The 20,054-nt window shown below is 39.1% G+C and overlaps 1 protein-coding gene across 9 annotated transcripts in view; it reads left to right on the top strand.

The window, feature by feature from the left end:
• LOC126874390 (protein expanded-like) overlaps positions 1-20,054 on the top strand; it is a 122,364-nt gene that overhangs the window by 66,612 nt on the left and 35,698 nt on the right. For all 9 annotated transcript variants that reach the window (XM_050636366.1, XM_050636375.1, XM_050636383.1 and 6 more), the window contains one exon: positions 16,367-16,466. In XM_050636366.1, coding sequence (XP_050492323.1) covers positions 16,367-16,466 — 100 coding nt within the window. The remainder of the gene's footprint in view (positions 1-16,366; positions 16,467-20,054) is intronic.

Raw genomic sequence — 20,054 nt, 5'->3', positions numbered from 1 at the left:
CGACAAGTAGTTGTTAGAGTTAGCCAACGAGTATCGTATAACAAGCTATGAAAGTAACAACTCGATACGTATAATATTTTAATACAAATTCGTATTTTAGCAGACTAGATCAGTGCAGCGGACATATATACAGCGAATGAAATAATCTTTCGGTAAAGCTTATCTTTAAAATTGTAACATAGACGTTTTCTGTACAAGTATAGGATTTTTAACCGTTTCTATCCTCAATTTAGCCTTTGCCAATTACTAAGCACGTCACCGGTAAAAATTTGCAATTACAGTCTGCGAGTTTACAAACCAGACATTTCTCATTTTCTCTTTTATTTGTTAACACAAATACTTTTTCTGTTTCCCTCTCATATATTGTAATTTAATCGAATAAATATATTAGGTTGTCCGAAGAGTGTCCTTCTTTCGCACACGTGTTTTTTACAACAGTGCACCTTTACACAAACGTGAAAGCAAGTCTGTGAAATGTCGCGGTGTTTATCTCAACAGAACGAAATGGATCGTACGTAATTCGACAAAATAATATAAAACTAAAAACATTGCGCGTCTATTGTTTCTTCATGAAACGAAAACAACCTAATATTTTGATCTTTTAAAATTACGATTGTGTTTGTCAAAAACGCCAGCTTCTCCATAGAGGAGCAGCAGCACGTGTCAAGGTGGACGCATCGTGTACCGTCCATCTATTTCCAAGGATTCTCTATCGCCGATGGTGTTAAACTATAAACGTGTTATCAGAATTTTGGCTCGATAGCGGCTTTGAGCGGTGACAGTCTTGAGGACTACCGCGATTTTAACAAAGAGTCGCGGATGTTGCAGTTTCGGGATTTCCGACAAGGAGCCCGACGCTTCCTGTTTTCCGCCGCGGAGGATCGCGTGCACGGGGCCGATGACTCGAGGACTCTCGAGCTCACGTTGTCCCGTGGCACGTGGAAAGCGATAATAAGGATTTTCTAGAAGGATTTGGCTACTTAGCAGACAGGGTGATGGACAGTCCTCTGACAAGAGGGCTGTGGACAGAGTCAAAGAAGCTTGTCGCTTACCCCTAGAATCTTCGTGTGGTCCAGATCGTGTGGAGCTCGATATACAGGGTGGTTGGTAACTGGTGATACAAGCGGAAAGGGGGTGATTCTACGCGAGAAAAGAAGTCGAAAATGTAGAATAAAAATTGTTTTCTTTTAATTTTTCCATCGAGACAACGATCTACAGTGAGATCCGTTATAACGAGACGCGATAAAGTGCAGGCGTACCGAACGAAAATTCAAAGTCGATTTTTTCGAAAACAAAGCCTCGAACGAAAAATTTTTATTCTATATTTTCGACTTCTTTTTTCGCGCAGAATCGCCTCCTTTCCGCCTGTACCACCGGTTACCAACCACCCTGTATATTTTATATTATTTGACATGTTCTACCGTCATTTTATCTCGTTTCTATTTCAAACGCCATATTCACATTATCTTATATTAACAAAAATTGAGAAATTGATTAATCAGATGCTGTAAGAATTTACGTAAAGTTAGACGAACGAAAGAAATGGCAACGAATGTACAATCTTAAATAAACTTTTGGAAGCGGTCATTTGACCGGGTTTGGCGAGGTTAGCGTTTACTGATCATTTCGTTGAATAATTTTTAACGTCAAATGGTTAACTTCGGCTGCGGTACACGACGTTACTCGTCCCACGCAAATAACGCGTTTCTTGCAACGATACTCGTGCAACTCTGTTTGCTACGTTATTCGCGTTTGCTGCCATAATTGCAAGAATGAACGTTTCCTCGGCCACTTTTTACAGTCAAAGCACATTGGACTTCATTGATCAAGTCCTGATCGTGGGATGTTTTACAAGAGATCGGACATCTCCTAATGCCGCTTCTGTAACGAGCTCATTAGCGCGAGTCTGCGTTTTTCGAGAATGCGGAGGAAGTAACCTTGCTCGTGTTTGCCGTCTCTTCTTTACGACACTTCCCATGGAACTATGTGAAAATAGTATCTTATCGATTTCTTTCTTTTCCTTTTCCTTCTTTTTTTTTTTTCCTAAGATCACTTCCTATCACGAGCTGCTCCTTTTGTATACGTTCTAAATATAGAAGTCTTCTAACTGGTTTAATAACGTCGATTTGCCACGTTTTACGATACGCGTATATTACAATTTTTACCAGTTATCGTATTTTTCGAGGTATCCGACGAGATCAATAAAAAATGATCATTTCAGAATTACGTATTTGGGAATTGCGTTTCGTTGGAGATTGAATTGCATATTTACGAATATTCGTTTCGTTAGGAGCCGAAGTAGATGCTTTTCGTATTATACGACGATATAACGAAGATCAACGAACACGTATCTATTCTTTTTTTTTTCTAATTTCTTTAATTCTTTAAATTCTTTAATTTCACTTCTCACCATTCTATCTCAACTCGATCGAGCCTACAATATTTAAACGTATCTCGCAATCAGAAATATCAGTCACGATTCCTTCGTACCCTGTTTCGTTCCACGAACGCTTGAAGATTATTTTAAATTCATTCACGAGCTTGAAAGAGCGTCTCTGTTTTCGTAACGTGGCGTCACCGTAGAATGCGTAGTAGAGTAGACAGGCGAAGGCGGCGGCGGTAAACGTTTCAATGGCAAGGTTTCCGCAGCGATGTCGATTTGCTCGTTCGAGGCTATTGCCTTTTCGCGTCGTTAGACAAACCATCTACACGGAGCGTACACGCGGTTACGGGTACGTCGGGCCGCGCCGCGCCGGCAGCGTTCTAGCACACCTTCTCACACGATACCATCTAACTAATTATAGCCAGGCTCATTTGTAACGACGAATCTGAATTCCCGGTTGCCAAGGAAATTCCTCGTTCTGCCTGCGTGGCCCCGCGTTGTAGCCTGCTGCGAAATCAACAGGCCTGGATTTTATCCTCGTTACGCCGATCATCGGAAAGTTTGCTCGAGTGTACGTATCAATTTTGCGACTCGAACGGAGCTACACGGTACGTGATAACAGAATATTTGCATAAATATCGGTAATATAAGGAAAATGGTAACTCATCGCAATGCTTTTCTTCCGTTTTTTGAATCTTTATTGATTTTTTACTGTACTCTATAGAGTAGAATATAGATAGGTATACCTTCGTATCGAAAATTCATTCCACGGACATTTCGTAACACTCGTTACATTTAGGATAACCATAAACGTGGATGTAATAATTACAAAGTGGATTTCCACTTATTTTCGCATGTGGAATAACTTTGCGTCGATGAATCGTTCGTTCTCGCCCAGTCGAAAATCGATCGAATTCTCGTACACGTGGCAAATTTGAAATTCGATTATTTAAAAAAAAAACAAGTCTTCGGCGCTATTTTGTCATTCTTGAGCTTCGCCTCGTCTCGAGCCGTAGAACCACTCTGGCCCTGTTTCTATCGATTACCAACCATCCTATAGAACGATCGTTGCCAACGAACTAATAGGTTTACTATGTTACTTGCGAAAATATGTATGTTAATATCAATAGTATACTAAATATACTAACATTGTACAAGAATTATGTTTATGATCGATGATTATATTACAAAACATCGATCACCCAAAGTGCAATTTTTCCGATAGCAATTTTCGTATCCTACCGGATATTCATAAAGATATTCGATTATCGCTTACATTAGGTTGTCCGGAAAGTGTCTTTCTTTTACAGACACGCCTTTTACAACGATGCATCTTTATACAAACATGAAACCTGATCTATCAAACGTTGCGATCTTTATCTCGATAGAACAAAATGGATCATACGTAATTCGATAAAATAATATAAATCGGAAAATGTTACGCATCCATTGTTTCTTTATAAAACGAAAGAATCTTTTCGGACGACCTGATACATATGGGTCAGCTGGTAAATCAGCTTGGATCGTATGGTGCGATGAAATTGCGCGAGTGATTGGCCAAGTAAGTGGGAAAATAATTATAAACGCTAGGGAAATTGAGATAGAAGAAAGAACGTTCGTTTCTTTTTCCAAACACGGTATAATTATCTTGTTAACTAAGAGTAAGAAAGGCGAGTTAACTCGATATCCGTAGCTCGTCTGTAATTTCGACGTATCTTTCATTTTTCCTCTGATAATTTCTTCAACGATGAGAAACGACAGACAGAGGATAAAACATTTTTCCGGTCTGAAACGCTTACGTGCTCGTGAAATCGACTCATTGTTACAGAACACGCGATAAAAGATACGCGTTCGAATTAAAACCTCCCATTCTTCGTGCTACTATAAATGTCCTGCCGTTTGCTATTCGTGCTTTCTACGGCATATTTCTCGAACGATCGCCGCCGATTCTTATCTTATTCCGTTTACGTTCGGTATCGATACTAATTTATTGCGTCAGCATAATAATTACGTAGATAATTGAAACGGCGATTAGAGGGACGGTTTGGTCGTTCGAGCGAGTTTCTGTCCCGATGGAAAAACACGTCGCTCGTTGTTCATTCCATCTGATCGGGAGAGCGTACCGTGGAATTTCTGTCGTAAGTGGACGATCGACGTATGATTTTACGCTTAATTGCTCATTTTGCTTGTTTCTCGAGAATACGTGGTTCACGACGGTAGAACATGTCAAATAATATAAAATATACAGGGTGGTTGGTAACTGGTGGTACAAGCGGAAAGGGGGTGATTCTACGCGAAAAAAGAAGTCGAAAATATAGAATAAAATTTTTTTTTTATTTTTCCATCGAGACAACGATCTACAGTGAGATCCGTTATAACGAGACGCGATAAAGTGCACGCGTACCGAGCGAAAATTCAAAGTCGATTTTCTCGAAAACAAAGCCTCGAACGAAAAATTTTTATTCTATATTTTCGACTTCTTTTTTCGCGTAGAATCACTCCCTTTCCGCTTGTACCACCAGTTACCGACCACCCTGTATATTAATAATATTAACTCCGTTGTTTAACGCAAGTCCTCGACTTTCGATATCGCAGTATCTGTAATACGTTCGATCGCTAAATTGTATTTCGTTTATTATCGAACGCAACGCCGTGTTCTACAAGAAAATCGATTAGTAGTAAAAATCTGTGTCTTGCTGTTGAGAATTGTGGATTTTAATCGTCGAAATAAATATATAAAAACACTCAGATTATACTTAGAATTGATATTAAAATAGTTTTAGATTTATTTAACACTAGAACTACCGATAGTTAACACGAAGCTATTTCTACCAAAACCAGTCAAAATCACTGGTCCTTAAAAAATACGTAATAATAGAATATTTTTATATTTATTGATTTATTACAGATTTCCTTACAGAATCAATTCCACGTTATGTAGTACATTTTTGGTATTATTAATCCGTCTGAGACCATCATCCCTACACGGGGGTTGACACACTTATAAAATTGTAGAACCAGTCATTTTAATTGGTGTGATATTTCTAGCGTTAGCATCTAGCTTAGTCATCATATCGAATGATACGCGGTAAAAATTTAAAAAACGAGGAAACTGGTTAATTGGGGTTCGATAAATTGATCGCAGGACCCTTTTATCATACACTTTGACAAGTACCAGTCATTTTGACTGCTATTGGTATGAGTAGCCTCGATACAAAATTATTTTAGAGTTTGAATACATAAGAAACAAAATAAAATTTATTATATTATTCTCTCAGTTATCGTTGCGAAAGTCATTACACCATCGTGGAAAAAAATATAACACGAAGTAGGAATTTTAAAATAAAATTGTAAAGCCAGTCAATTTGACTGATGTGGTAGTTCTAGCGTTAATGTGTAATTTACAAGATGTTCGTCGATACAAATTTGCACGCGTCTCAGCACTCTCTTTGTCTCAGCATCTTCTACACCACACTACCCATGAAACAATTGCATTCATCTGTTTTACGAGACACTGTGCACGTACATACTTCCACACACTCGTACTCGTATATGTGTGTCACTACTACGCGAATAATCCAATGCGGCACACAAAATTACACATATCTCAATACTTGCTACTCGTGCAATTTTGTCAATAACGTTAGCTTAATCGTGGACGAGTGGATAAATATTTATCAGCAACGATGTAAATTACGTAATTCTTGTAGGAAGAAAAATTCGTACGGACGATATTTTTGTCAGTCCTGCGAATCTATCGTCCGTGGAAGACGACCATGGACGAAATCGCGGGTCCGATAGGATCGACCGTAAATCTGAACCGACAGGCTGTTCCAGAGGATATTTTATGGTGGCCCGTAGAGATTTGGTGCGGACAAGATCGGCGCTGGAATGCGTCGAGCGACTCGAAATATTCGATACGGGGCGATAAATTGTTCTTCTACCTTGGCGCGTACATTCCACGCCGAGCATTTATGAGGCACCTTTTCCCTGGGGGCAGTGCTTAAAATGTTGCAGCAATTGTAATAACATTTCCGCGTACGGTTTCTCCGACGATGCTTCTTCTCTTTCCTCTCTTACAATTAGCTTGGCCGCCTCTCTCTTTCGACGTTGCTCCGCTAAAATTTTTCACTGTTAGAACGATACGTTTCCGCGTAATTTTTACATCGGTGATTAGAGAGATCTGGAAATGGTAATAGAATTCCGAAGTGATAAAAATTTTGGTATACGCGAATGATGAAGTTGATTATCGATGAAAGCGATAGCGCATTTCATGGTTTGGGTTTGTAGCTTTAAGTAATAATAAAAAGAATTATTTAGAGAGAGATATGCACATGGGAATGAAATAAACGAAAGAAAATTATTTAGACAAATATATTCTATAATAAATAAAATAGTATATTAAAGGAAATTAGTATAGGAATTAGTATAATAGTACGATAGTATAGAAATTAGTATTTTAGGAAAATAGCATATTAAAGGAAATATTTTATTCGTTTTTAGATTTTTATTTGTTCAAAAAAAGATATGAGCAAAGTCCCATTCCAATATAGTGTCTCGATAAATGCATTATTTATTTCAACTTGATTTTATCCTGTTTTTCTAACATATTGGTCAATATTTATTGTTAATATTAAACGGTAATTCAATTTATTATAGTCGTTAATTATCGCTATTAATTATATCGATTGGCACCCGGTCTCCGTTAAGAATATCCTGGTTTTTCATATTCGACTAGTTTTTATTATCCAGAATTTTCTGCCGGTTGATTCATAAGCTTGTGAAGGATCGTGTTGCTCTACCGTAGCAGATCGTCGACCGGTTTCCGTAAAGCTGCATGGTTCCTGTTATATCAAATAACTTTCTAATCGTGGAAAATAATACAAGCTTCTATCGGATGTATCGAAAATTCTTTCGCTGTAATTACCGAGTAAAAGGAGGAAAAGGATCGTCGTGGATTCTACAGGAACGTCTCGAGGCAGGTGTCCATTTGACAGTAAATCGCGGATAGCGTTGAGAGTTTTAAGAATGACTATCCGATCCGATAGTGACTGGGATAATCGCTCTGAACGCGGTATCCACTCGCGAGATACAACCTGCAGAGCAAATCGCGATACTTTTCCTTCGAAATGGATACGTACCTTCGCGTGGTATCTATGCAACGCCACTACTACACCTATCAATCGATGTAAACTCGGCAAAGTAATATCGTCTATATAAACGAGAATAAAATGATTAAATTAATCGACAAACACATTTTCCTGCGGGTAATTTCGTAGCGACTATGCTTTCTAAACATCTAGCTATTAGATACCAAGGAATTGAAATAACAATAAATTATTCTACTGATTTCGCTATGTTCGTTTTTCTTTTCCGTAGTCTTGATCCTCAGCGTTCAGGATATCCAGAATTTCAATTAGTCTGTCACGGTTCTTGTATGTTTATATGCCGATCTTACTCTTAACGAGCGGAAAGATTTTTAATGTCTTAAGAAATATATTATCGCGTAATCATCGTACCAATAAAACGATTCTATCGCGTCTTTTTCAAATTGCGGAAATTTGCTGCTAGTGAAAAGCATGATTGGACCTAAAACATTTCGCAGAACTACAGATATTCGTGTATTTGTTACTGCATTGAATTATTGTATTATTAAATTATTATTCTATCTAATGATTTAATATACAGGGTGGTTGGTAACTGGTGGTACAAGCGGAAAGGGGGTGATTCTACGCGAAAAAAGAAGTCGAAAATATAGAATAAAAACTTTTCGTTCGAGGCTTTGTTTTCGAGAAAATCGACTTTGAATTTTCGCTCGGTACGCGTGCACTTTATCGCGTCTCGTTATAACGGATCTCACTGTAGATCGTTGTCTCGATGGAAAAATTAAAAAAAAATTAAAAAAAATGTTTATTCTATATTTTCGACTTCTTTTTTTCGCGTAGAATCATCCCCTTTCCGCTTGTACCACCAGTTACCAACCAACCTGTATATTAGTGTAGCATGGTGGACGAGGGGCCTGTGGGGTGTCGTGCGAATTATAAACAAACGGTTGCTGAGCATGTGCGTGGTGGGGCTAAGACGAAAGTTACGAGGCTGAGACAAAAGACAAGGGGTTGCTAAGGGACATAAACGAATTAACAGCAGTATGAGTTGAGAAGCCAGAAAGTGCGAATTGCGTTATCGAGATAGTGTTGCTAGCGCTTTTGAGAGAGAGTTGAATCCTAAGAGTGACGAGAGTTGCTAATTAATTATCTAGTTGTCTTAATTATAATACGTTATTGCGATTAGTTCGCGTTAAACAGTCATCGTTTCCTGTTTAATCAACATCTGTTCAATCCATTTATTATAAATAAACTAATTATAATAGTTTACGATACTACATTAGTTAGTAGTAATAGAAAATACTCGCTAATTTACGCTGATGATATAACAATGCCGGCTCTTCTCTGAGACGAGTGATCTGTTAAGCGTTGGAGAGTTTTACGATCGAACTTTACTTATAAGAATAAAATTCTAGTTAATATCGATCGGTTGAACTTCTGCTTATCAACGCCACTTATCTGAACGTAAACTCCCATTGTACGAATGAAAAATCATTATATTCTATATAGTAACAGGAAGAACGAACGAGCCGCTATTATACGAAATACATTTGCACGAAGCATTTTTGCCTCGTTGGGTTCATAAGATTTGAGGTAATGGGCGTGATAGGTATTGAAGGAACGCTCGAATATATTTAACAATAAATATTTATTAACAAATATAATTCGGTGAGTACACTTGGTTATTAATCGCGGTTATTAATTTCGGTTCGCGGTTCACGATTACAAGTTCGAACTTGGGTAGATACGGTTCGATATGCGATGTCGAGCATATTGCCTGAGATGTCGAGCAACTCGGACTCGCGATTGCTGCCAACTACCAAATATCAATTCGGACAGGCGTCTCATGACCGACTTTCCGTCACGATGATGCTGCATAGAAAAAACTATGATGTGTCTAAGGATACGAGATCATCGGATTCGTCGAGGAAAGCGTCGGTTCGGAAAATGAGGGAAATGGACGTCGCTGTTAATTGGCTAAATTTTGGGTTGATGGTTGGAAAAGGATGCTAACCAGCCTTGAGAGAAAGTTGCTAGCAGGAAGCGTCGTATGCGAGGAAAGCAGATTTTCAGTATCTTCAGGTAATGGGTGATAGGTATAGGAACTGTTAAGACAAAGACTATTTGTTGCTTTGGAGGACCTTAGCTAAATAAATCCTAAGATTTATAGCGGGTCCTTAGGCTAGCTGAAAATATTCTGTAAGAATGTATCGGCATGTAACGGTCATCTTGTCCGAAGGATAGGGTCTTTGTGTAGCGAGTCACGGGACAGAAACCGTTGGAAAGTTTGCTGTCGAGTGCCGCTACAGATTCTACTGTAACGAACCCGATGATTTTGGTAGGTTTTTCATCGAGACAGACCGATTCGATCGGTGTCTCGAGTGTGAGAATCGATCAATAGTAGCTTGTGTCGCGTCTACAGGATTCGCTACAGGATGTCTCTGTCATTGCTGATGGTTTCGGTGCGACTTACGTTTCTTTCTATCTTTCGATAAGTCATGTTTTGCGCATCCTACGCGCTTTTCAACTCGATCCATCACTTTTCGTTCCACTCCGCGTCGAAACACGTTACAAAAGCACGGACAGAATAAAACGAACCTCCTCCCTCGCATGTACAATGTCCTGGGCAGAGTCGCGTTGCTAAACAGATCGTTCTGATTCAAACGATCTCCGACTTGAAAAAAAGATCACCTCGTAAATACGAAACCGTGAACGTCGGACACGATTCGTGCTATAAAACTAGCGCGATTTCAATACGCATTCTCGATGTTGAGCATTCGCAATTTATGCAAATCGCAAAACCACAGCGAATCCGTCGATACTTTGTCCAGTTTGCCTCGCGAACGAGACAAGGATCGGCCCTGGTCCTGGAGCTGCGTCCATTCAGCTCGAAAGTCACGGATTCCGATGATGTCACGGCGGTACAGTATAAACAGTAGGAAACGAGGTTACGCCAGGTTCTATTTGAATATTCGTAGGTGTCCAATTCCATGTATATGTGTGTCTACCTATTTCGATTCTGCACTAATCTTTCTTTGCCTGTCTTTCCGTACTTCCGCCTATATCGCTTCCTTTTTCTCTTCGTCTGTCTGTCCTTTTTTTTTGGTTATCGCGTCTGTCCTTGTTTATCTCCGTCTATCTCTCTGTCTAACGTCTGTCGCTATCAGTAATTCACCGACCGCAGTAAGAACAATAGCTACGGCTACTCCGAGGACTTTTCCATGATTATACGGTGCTTAAGCTGTGATTACCATGTACCATGAACGAGCTGCCACACGGTACGCCGATCGTTTTTCGCAACAGTAGAAAAGAATGGAGGTTCTTCGTTGAAGAGGCGTGTTATTATACGGAAGGAGAGTATCTGTTTCTAGCAGAGGACTGCGCGTTCTTTTCTCCACACGGCAATTGGTAATTGCTCTCACGTTCGCTCGTTTCGCTATTTTCGCTATTTTTCGTGCAATGTATTGCAGCGTGGCTTTGTGAATTTGACGTTCGATCGCTGATAATTGGATAATCATAATTCGTACTTTCATATTTGACACTAACGTATAGTATTCGGATGACAAAATATTCGGCTACAACGACGTTTCTTGGGGGTTTTGGAGATCGTCGAAGTTCAGAACGACGCTCTGTTTTTCACGGAAATACGGCGTAACAAATTTGAGTCAACCTGTTCGTGTACGCGTCTTCGTGGATTTTGACGATACTTTCTCAACGTTTGGTAGCTTAAACTTACTCTCTGTGTGCATTCGGATCGCGAGTATTGGATTAGGTTTGGATTATTCTTATTTTCTGCGTGCCGCGCCGTGAGCCTTGAGGCGACCTCGTGATCATACAGAAAGCGGTAAGCGGGAAAAGTGGCATTTCGAGCGTTACCTGTCTTCATCGCGTTGTTACTCGGATTTCTACAGCTAGGACCTTTGTCGGCTAAATGTTCGCAAGGCTGAATTTCCAAAAATGTTCATTATCATGAAAAATGACCCTCATTTTCGACTTTGGCATTTTAAAATACCCTCCAAAAGACACATTCGGATCAAAAATGTTCAGCAGCCCGGACGCTGTCTTTCCCGGGAATTTGAACGTTTTCCGTGCTCTTTCAATCGTTTAGCTAAAATGTAACAAAAGACAGGAATGAAATAAAATTTGTCTGTATCGAGTATCAAGCGAAGAACACGTAATACCAATATCTCGAGGATAGTTTTCGTTTATAGCGAGTTCAACCTAACATTGTCATCTTTCAAACGAAGAAACGAGGTTGGATTAGCAACGATAAGAACGAAAAGATTAACGCTAAATTATTGAAAATATTTTCAAAATCGACCATAAGGTAATCCTATTCTTCCTCGTTTTTTTTTTTTTTTTTTTTAATTCGTTGGCCTCCTTAGGAATTCGATCGTTGCGGATGAAACAGCACACGATCCCATTATGCGCTACAGTTCCACGTAGCAAAAATGCTTTCGAGTTTACTTGCTTGGTCGTACGTGGGCAACTCGCATAATTTATTTGAATCCGGTGGAAGAAATATGTATTTAAGAAGCTCTCGTTAAGCAGTGTTGCATGTTCCCTGCGTTTACCGGGAATCAAGACGAAAAGCGTATGATACGAAGGTTCGTGTGCATTCCGGTATGCTTTGAAGCGTTAAAACATGTCAGACAAATTCCAACGTTCGCTTATGCGCGTACGATAAGCCCTACGGATACGAATGTAATCGGCTACCTTTGAAATCCTTCAAAAAATTGCGGAAATCATTGAGATTCCTTCGACGATGGATAACGAGGATGCATTAGATAAGAAACAGGTAGAAAGATGATGTTGATCGGATGGTAATTAATCGATTGGTCATCGAGAAGATTTTATTCCTCTATTAACGACCAGAAAAATATGTATCCGTGTATTTTTCTTATAGATCTCTCGAGTATTTTGATTAAGTTCCTTATGCAGATCGGCTAAACCATGCGTTATTGGCAAAGGTAGAAATAGTCGGTGAGAAATTAAATGCATGTATCATGCGGATTATTCCTCCGGTATAATTGGAAATTCTTGCACGTATGGCCTGTAACTCTGATACAGAGCGTATACGTATTTCCATTTTGCGTTCGTTAACTCTTTAATAACCGTTCGACGATATTTTCTATATCATCGATTATAATTAACGATACATTTAAATCACGTATTCTCAGAGTCACGTATTGAGATATTTCATTTGGTCATGCTTTTAATCGGACAATTTTTTAGGCTGAATATTCAATTGCCTTTCGTTTCTAAAAGCGCGTGAACGAAGCTTTGTACATAGACAGGAATTTTATGTTACGAGTATCGTAATATTATCAAGTTGCTGTAAATATAGTTTCTAAGATACCTAACAGGGATTAATAAGAGTAATCCGCTTTCGAACAAAAATTTATAGCAAAAGTAAAAACCGTCCGAACGAATATGCAACTCTTCCGCGGTATAATATTATCATAACTAGTTCATTGATTTCAGTTTTATGATGTTATCCTGATGTTGTTTCTACCTCGGCATTTGTTTGGTCAAGTCTATCAATACAATGCTAAATATAACATTAAACGTGATATACATATGTGTATCGAAACTTTATAATTGATTTTTAACCAACACAGTGGTATAATATGTTCTGTTAATGATACTCTTGGGAAGATGTTCTCCTTTAAATGTTGAGCATGGTATTAGGTAATTTGTTTAAAATCTTATGTTTGCGAAAAACATAAGAAACTTTTTGTGCAGAAGAATAGAGAACTGAATACTATCTCGACTTAAAACAACCGCAATATCACTTGGTTGGAAAACGACATTTTTTATAACAACCTAACGATATTGTAATAACGATAAGCAAATTACGGATACTTAGGCAATTTCATATTTTTATTAACGTCGCTTAGGGGGACGAAACGTAGATATTTTTGCATATAACCTATACTTTGTACGTTTTTGTACGTTCTAACATTAAAAGCTTATGATTTTACTTACGACTAACCATCACTGTAGACTAGAATTCTTTTAATTACCGATGATCGCTATTCGCGACAAATTTTCCGTTTACTCTCGATCATCGTCGATTTTTACCAAAATCGTTAATGTTAATTACACACTGAAAAATGTCCTCAAATGTCTGATAATCTCTACCATTCGAGCAAAAATCAACTATGTCTCTGTTATTTTTCCCACAAAAAAACCTTCACCTTTTTGTATCCTTACTTTCCATGCATAATGCAAACAGACGACGAACAGCTGACGACCCATTGACCAACGTAGACGACGCATCTTCGTATTACTCTAACAGTATGATTAAGATGTTGCTGCAGAAGTATTACAATCGAAAGGATAATCCTCGGCATAAATCTTCTTTGTCTCTGCAAAAGGACCGAAGACAATCGAAGACTATTGCGAGTTGTTCTCGCGTCCTATGTATAATACATACTAATACGTACTAGGAGCGAGGTGTATCGCGTCACTCTGATCACGTTCCGATACATTCTTTTGTCAATGCATGGCACCACGGAGCATAGCTACGTCTGCAGGCTACCTACCACGGGACGGTTGTAACAAGTCTGGTATGTGGTACGCTTTCACCGTTTGCAATATTCATACATCCACGCATTGTTATTACATGCTACGCGCGCTGCAGAATGCCAGCGTGCATGTTACGAGTCGAAGTGATAAAACCATCGACTGATGATGACTTTTTCGAAACCCAATCGCATGGCTGCCATCGGCATTCAACTGTGGAAACGTGTCCAACTTGTCGATTAAGCCGATGTTCTTCACCCAAGAACGCATTTAAATCGTTGACGTTCTTCGAATAAAATATACGAATAAAGATTTCGTTAAGTTTCTCGCATTATCAGACTCTATCAGATTTACCATCTTTCCGTTTGCAATAAGGAATATTGTATTTTCATGTTGGGAATAATTCGATGGAAAGAAGATACTTTATTGCGCTATACGGTTATTTTAATTGAACTGCGAAGAAGCCTATTCTCGATTTCTCTCGTCCAAGCTTTTTACGTTTTAAACATTTTTTTTTCTTTTTTTTATAGGAACATTTGCGCGGAATCCTTGCTGTTATTTTTATTGCACCGTGGAGTTTATCTTCGCATTCTTTCGACCAGGCTTTTGCTAGTCTTTGCATATTTTTTTGCGCACATGTTTATACAGAAATCAAGTATTGCCGTCGCTATTTTCAATGTTTACGTCAAAATTGTCATTTCTACGTGAAATAAATGCAATAAATACGATATTAACGAGAAAATGATATTACGAAACGATGTGGATTTTCTGTAAATTCTAGAAACGCTATTTTCTCGTTAGTCTAGGAACAAGTGCTTGCCTGCAACTTATTTAAATTCACAGAATGCATAAAATATCCAGAGTTAAACTACTCTTTGTAATTTGTAATATTAAAACAATAGTAAAACAAATCTCCATTTATGAAGATATAGATTTGCATAAAAATCTGCAGTCTGGCGATGATTCTTAAAATAATTTCTTAATACTTCCTTTTCTAATTTCGGTATTGATCTGGAGGTTTTTCTTCGCAATTTAAAAATTAGCCTTTTCTTATTTGTAATAGAAATTGAGTAGTCTATTTCTAATCAATGGAATGACTATAATTAAACGAATCGTAGTGAATATTTTACGTAATTCTTAGCTAATCTTAAAAAGGATTGACAATGATTATCCTTTCAAAGAGCTATTGATCGGCACGAACGATTACGCTTCTACAGATCTTACAAAACATAAAATAAAATTGCAGTCATCATTCTGCGAAGACTATAGACATAAAAAGTAAATGGATTAAAAAATATACTTAAACGTACAAACGTATACATTATACATACGTGTATGCCGGTACTTCTCAAGAGATTAATTGCGAATTTTATGTTCTCCGTTCTGATTACGGTCTCTCCTTCTTTTTTTCGCTAAAATCGTTCGAGAGATAGCGCGTAAACGTCGCTCAAAAAGACGCATAAAATGGGTTGACGCTAATGTCGTTTACACAAGGGATTCCGGTTTCTCTAGAATCTGGGTTACCGCAACTTTAAAGCTATCCGTGTATAAACGGTACATTTTCTGTCTCGTATTACGCGCGCCGAGCTAACCATGAAAAATACCGCGATATTAATCGATCTTTGGATTTGCGGGTACATCGATGCGGAACATACGTCGGAAGAATCGGTCGAGTCTTCGGATAAAACGACGTTAATCTGTATATCAGTGGCAAGTTGTGGCAAAAATATAGGAAATAAAAAATATTTAATATTATTTGGGCGTAATCACAATTACGATATTGTATTGGCTTTTTGCGAATATCTCGGAAACTAAAGCCGAGCAGCAATAACATTTACAGACAAAAATTGTTCGGAATGTCGATGTTCGAGTCAAAATCGATGTGTACCCTGATGTAAATAACTTGCCGATCGTTTTCCTCCTGGTATTTGCGAGCAAGAGATCGTGTTCGTACATTTTCAAATACAACCAAACGGTACGAAAGTGTGCGAAGACAATTTCGCTGTTCCTGATTTTTGTGTTACGCGAGGCCATAGAATTTCCCCGAACTCGAACGTCTTCGGTACGATTCACCAACGTAGCGTAGCGTCATTTGACGATCGCGAGCAAAAGCTATTGCGTAGAGCGTAGCGTACGTTGACCTTAATCGATGCTCGCCTGGGGGTAGATTCGGCGATTGTCGACCATAGTTGACGCTTATACCGAACAGTTGAATTGTACCAGGAATTTACACGAGACACGATACATTACCAGTTCGATCCTTGATCTGCCAGCAATCTGCCAGCCCTTTCTTCCTCAACTTTATTTGTTTCTCCGAATCTAACTCTTCTTCGTATACGTATCTTTTCAGGCGAAGTCGAGAGTAAAGGAGGTGTATGCGCAGACATGCATGCTTCTCGGCCAGCAGGGCATGCGAGACTGCGAACTGTTCGGCCTGGCAATACTATCCGGTGAGTAAACGGGCCACCGGAGGCCCTTTTTCTCTTCTTCTACCTTCTGTCCATATTCCGGTGGGCGCTCTCGTTTCCGCTGTTCCATCGTTTAACGGACAAAATGCGGTCAGACGGGCCGATGAGCGTGGTGAATGACTTGCGGGGTAGCTGTATCCGCCTCGAATTACGACGCGCCACTTTTTAACCTCCTCTGGAGTAGATCGGATTACCGAAGCTCACGCGAGCCATTAGGTGTTGCGTTTCGCGAGTGCACGAACCGTTTTCTCAATCACGATCCAACCTCTTTCGCTACGTGGAATTACTCTTACGACCCTCGTGATCATCGACGACCGTCGTTAACTCCGACGTCCGCGGATCTTTCGTGTTGGTCTCCGTCTTTCCTACCCTTTTAACACGGAACGGATCGAACCCGTACGATTCGCTGAATGTTCCCAGGTGATTTGTTTAACTCCTCGTATCCTGCAGGTATGTTTCGGTTTAAGATATAACGAGACTGTAAAATGAATCAGCAGTTAAGGTAATTATATCGTGGATGCGAGAATAGCGAAATCGACAGACAAATATGGGAATTTAAACAGCCGAGATCCGAGAAAAATATTTGGTACAGCGTCGATATACTTCATAGTCTGTATACTCTGTGCATACATCGAAACGGAAGTCCCTATCTACGTTACAATTTTTCTTTTCTCTTCTTTCCGTTGAATTACGTACCTTTCTTTTTCATCGGTGACAATCGTAAGAATATTTATGTTAATTACGCATGCGTGTTAAAAATAGTAAAATAACAGTAAAATGATTTCAAAGCACGGAGGACCGATCTTTTACTTTTGTTTAAAAACAGAAAATTTTGTCGTGCGATGTTTCATTTTTTAGAAAATCGAGTTTGAAAATTTGTCGATTAGGTGTACATACGTAGAGTTGGCCATAGCGTATACAGTATTGCAATTAATTAAATAAATTACACTTTTAGAATAGACATACTGCGAATACTAAAAAATTATAAAATAATAAATATCTTGAAATTATTACGTTAGATAGTTCTATAGTTACGCAAATGTGTGGTAAAATAGCTTTTTACAATCTCAGAATTTATATAACTCAATTTTGAAAATAAAAAAGAAAACCAAGTATTTGGCATTGACTATCACAACAAATGAACAATAAATAGCGAAAAACGATAAAAAAAATATATTTATACATTCAGTTGGCCAATACGGTTTTCCAGTGACTACGTTATTAAGCCTTTCGTGTCGTATCACATTCAACATTTCACCCTAACTGGTTCATACATTGTAATTAATTCATCAAATGTATATATCCCGTGTAGATGAATATCTCTATTTCAACTATTGACCAATATAACGTTTTATGCTTGAAACTAGCCTATTTGGAATTGAGTGGAATTAAAGAAGCCAATTCAACTAAAACGAAAGGATAACGATGCGATAAGGATACTTTCACTAGCCATTCGGTCGGATCTCTTCGCGGTGCCAGCGACACTCTATCCGCTGAGAATTCAAAAGGCCGTCCCGGCCGAGATTCACTCGGTCGAGGAGAAAGTGTCCTAGACGCGGCATCGACCTTTCTGGTAGCCGCATAGCGAACTAAATGGAATAAATTAAATCAGCAAATTGAACTAAACGAAACAAACGAAATTTTACTCTAACATTATCGGATACACGTCAACTGGTGTAAAGAAATTAAATACAAAATCAGAGTAATTCAAAACACGTACAACCACTCATGAAACTAACGACAACTTTGCGTCAACTTTGTTTCCATAAAAGTACCGCTTTCTTCCTATCCTAGAGCCATATGGAGCAAAAGACTACAAAGACCATCGATGTTTCATACACGAGATTTCTCTACCGTCGAGCAATCCGAAAACCAGCGAGATTTCAAATTTTCAAAAATAAAAAGATCTCGTTGCGAATGTTCTGGAGCATAGAGAATAGCAGGACTTAAATACCACGCAAAGAGAGTCCTCGCCGGGTAATCCGTTGACTAATCTTGAGATCTTTCTGCATAGCCATGGTCTTCTTGCTTTCCCTTGCCCTCTGCCCCGGTCCCTGTTCCGTCCCTTCCCTTCACCGAATATACTCAGCTCCACCGCTACCCTCTCGCTCTATACTCTCTTGCCTTTCCACCAGTCATGACAAGCCGGTCCGACTGGTACCCCCACTACCACGGGGCCCGGACCCTTCTTGGGCCTCGCAAGGGCCCTGCGGGACCCCTCCCTCCTACATTCCAACGGGGCCCCATCACGGCGAGCCTGAGCTGGCGGGTTTTGAGGCGCGCGAGCCATGCCACGACAGGAAAAAAATGCATCTGAAAAACCAAAACAAGTAGAAAAAGGTGGCTCACACCCCTGCATGCGTGCGTCGGTTTGCGTGAACGTTGGCCGGACCCCGTACCGAGGACCTCTTTACTTTCTCTCTTCCTTTCGTTCTCTGCTCGATCTTTTCTTCTGTTCAGCCTCCGTACGCTTCTCGTCTCCTTACTCTACGCCCCTACGCGCGCGTACGTGCGCAAACTGCTGCCTGGTCATCCGATGTGCACTCTTGTTCCTTCTTCTTCTTCCTCTTCTATTTTTCTTTCCTTTAAATCTTCTTCTTCTTCTTCTTCTTCGTGCTCCTGTTTCCTTCGATTCACTTTCTATCGATATATCCACGCATTTCCTATTGTATTTTTCTTTTAACGGGTTCCTTGTATCTATATCTGTATGTAGTTTTCTTCTTCTTCTTCTTCTGTTTGTCCTCCAAGTTTTCCTCGATTCGCTTGCTGTCGATATATTTATGCTTGTCCGATCGAAGATCATAGGGGAAAATTAGTTAATCCGTATCGATTGCTTGATTTTAAAGTGATTTGGTATTTCAAGAAAGTATTTTTTCAATAAAACATAGAGAATCCAGACTGATAGTTCTAAAGACGTACACGAGCTTCTTAGAAATAATCGATAAATTAAGAAAGTTTTGTCAATAAAACCAACGCGATGACATTGAAAATTTTACAATCTCCAAAGATTGGTAGAATTGTGCACGAAAATACGTTTTTGATAATATCGTTCTGATTGGAAGCGTATCAAATTTTTATTGATCCTGCTGTTTCCAATTACGTTTCCCCTTTAACAAAAAATTTCAATATAGGTTTCTGTATGAACTTATTTCTTCTTCCTTTTCTTCTAATTTATACCCACGTTTCCTTCGATTCACATCCTGCCAATATGTTGATGCTCTTGCAGTTTTATCTTCAACGATCTTCAACGATGTTTCTACAGCTTTGCTCTGTATGAGATACATTTCCTTGTACGAGTTTGCCTCTTACATTTATGGAAGTCGGAATATTTTCTTGAAAAATGATTTTGTTTCCTGCCTTAGCGACGTCAACTTTGCTACTACGCTTCTACCTCTTCTTCCATCTTCCGCATCTTCTTCTTTTGCTGCTACCGCTGTTACCTACTTCTTCTTGTGCTTCCTTTCTTGTTCTTCTTTTTATCCTTGACTTACGCATCTTTTTCTGCTAGTTCGCCTTCGATTTTCTTTTCCGCTTCTGCTATTTCTTCTTCTTCTTCTTTTCTTCTTCTTC

Source organism: Bombus huntii, chromosome 2 (genome assembly GCF_024542735.1).
Source record: "Bombus huntii isolate Logan2020A chromosome 2, iyBomHunt1.1, whole genome shotgun sequence".
Classification (NCBI taxonomy): Eukaryota; Metazoa; Arthropoda; class Insecta; order Hymenoptera; family Apidae; genus Bombus; species Bombus huntii.
The sequence above is the reverse complement of the archived record's forward strand: the minus strand, read 5'-3'. Positions and strand labels throughout refer to the sequence as shown.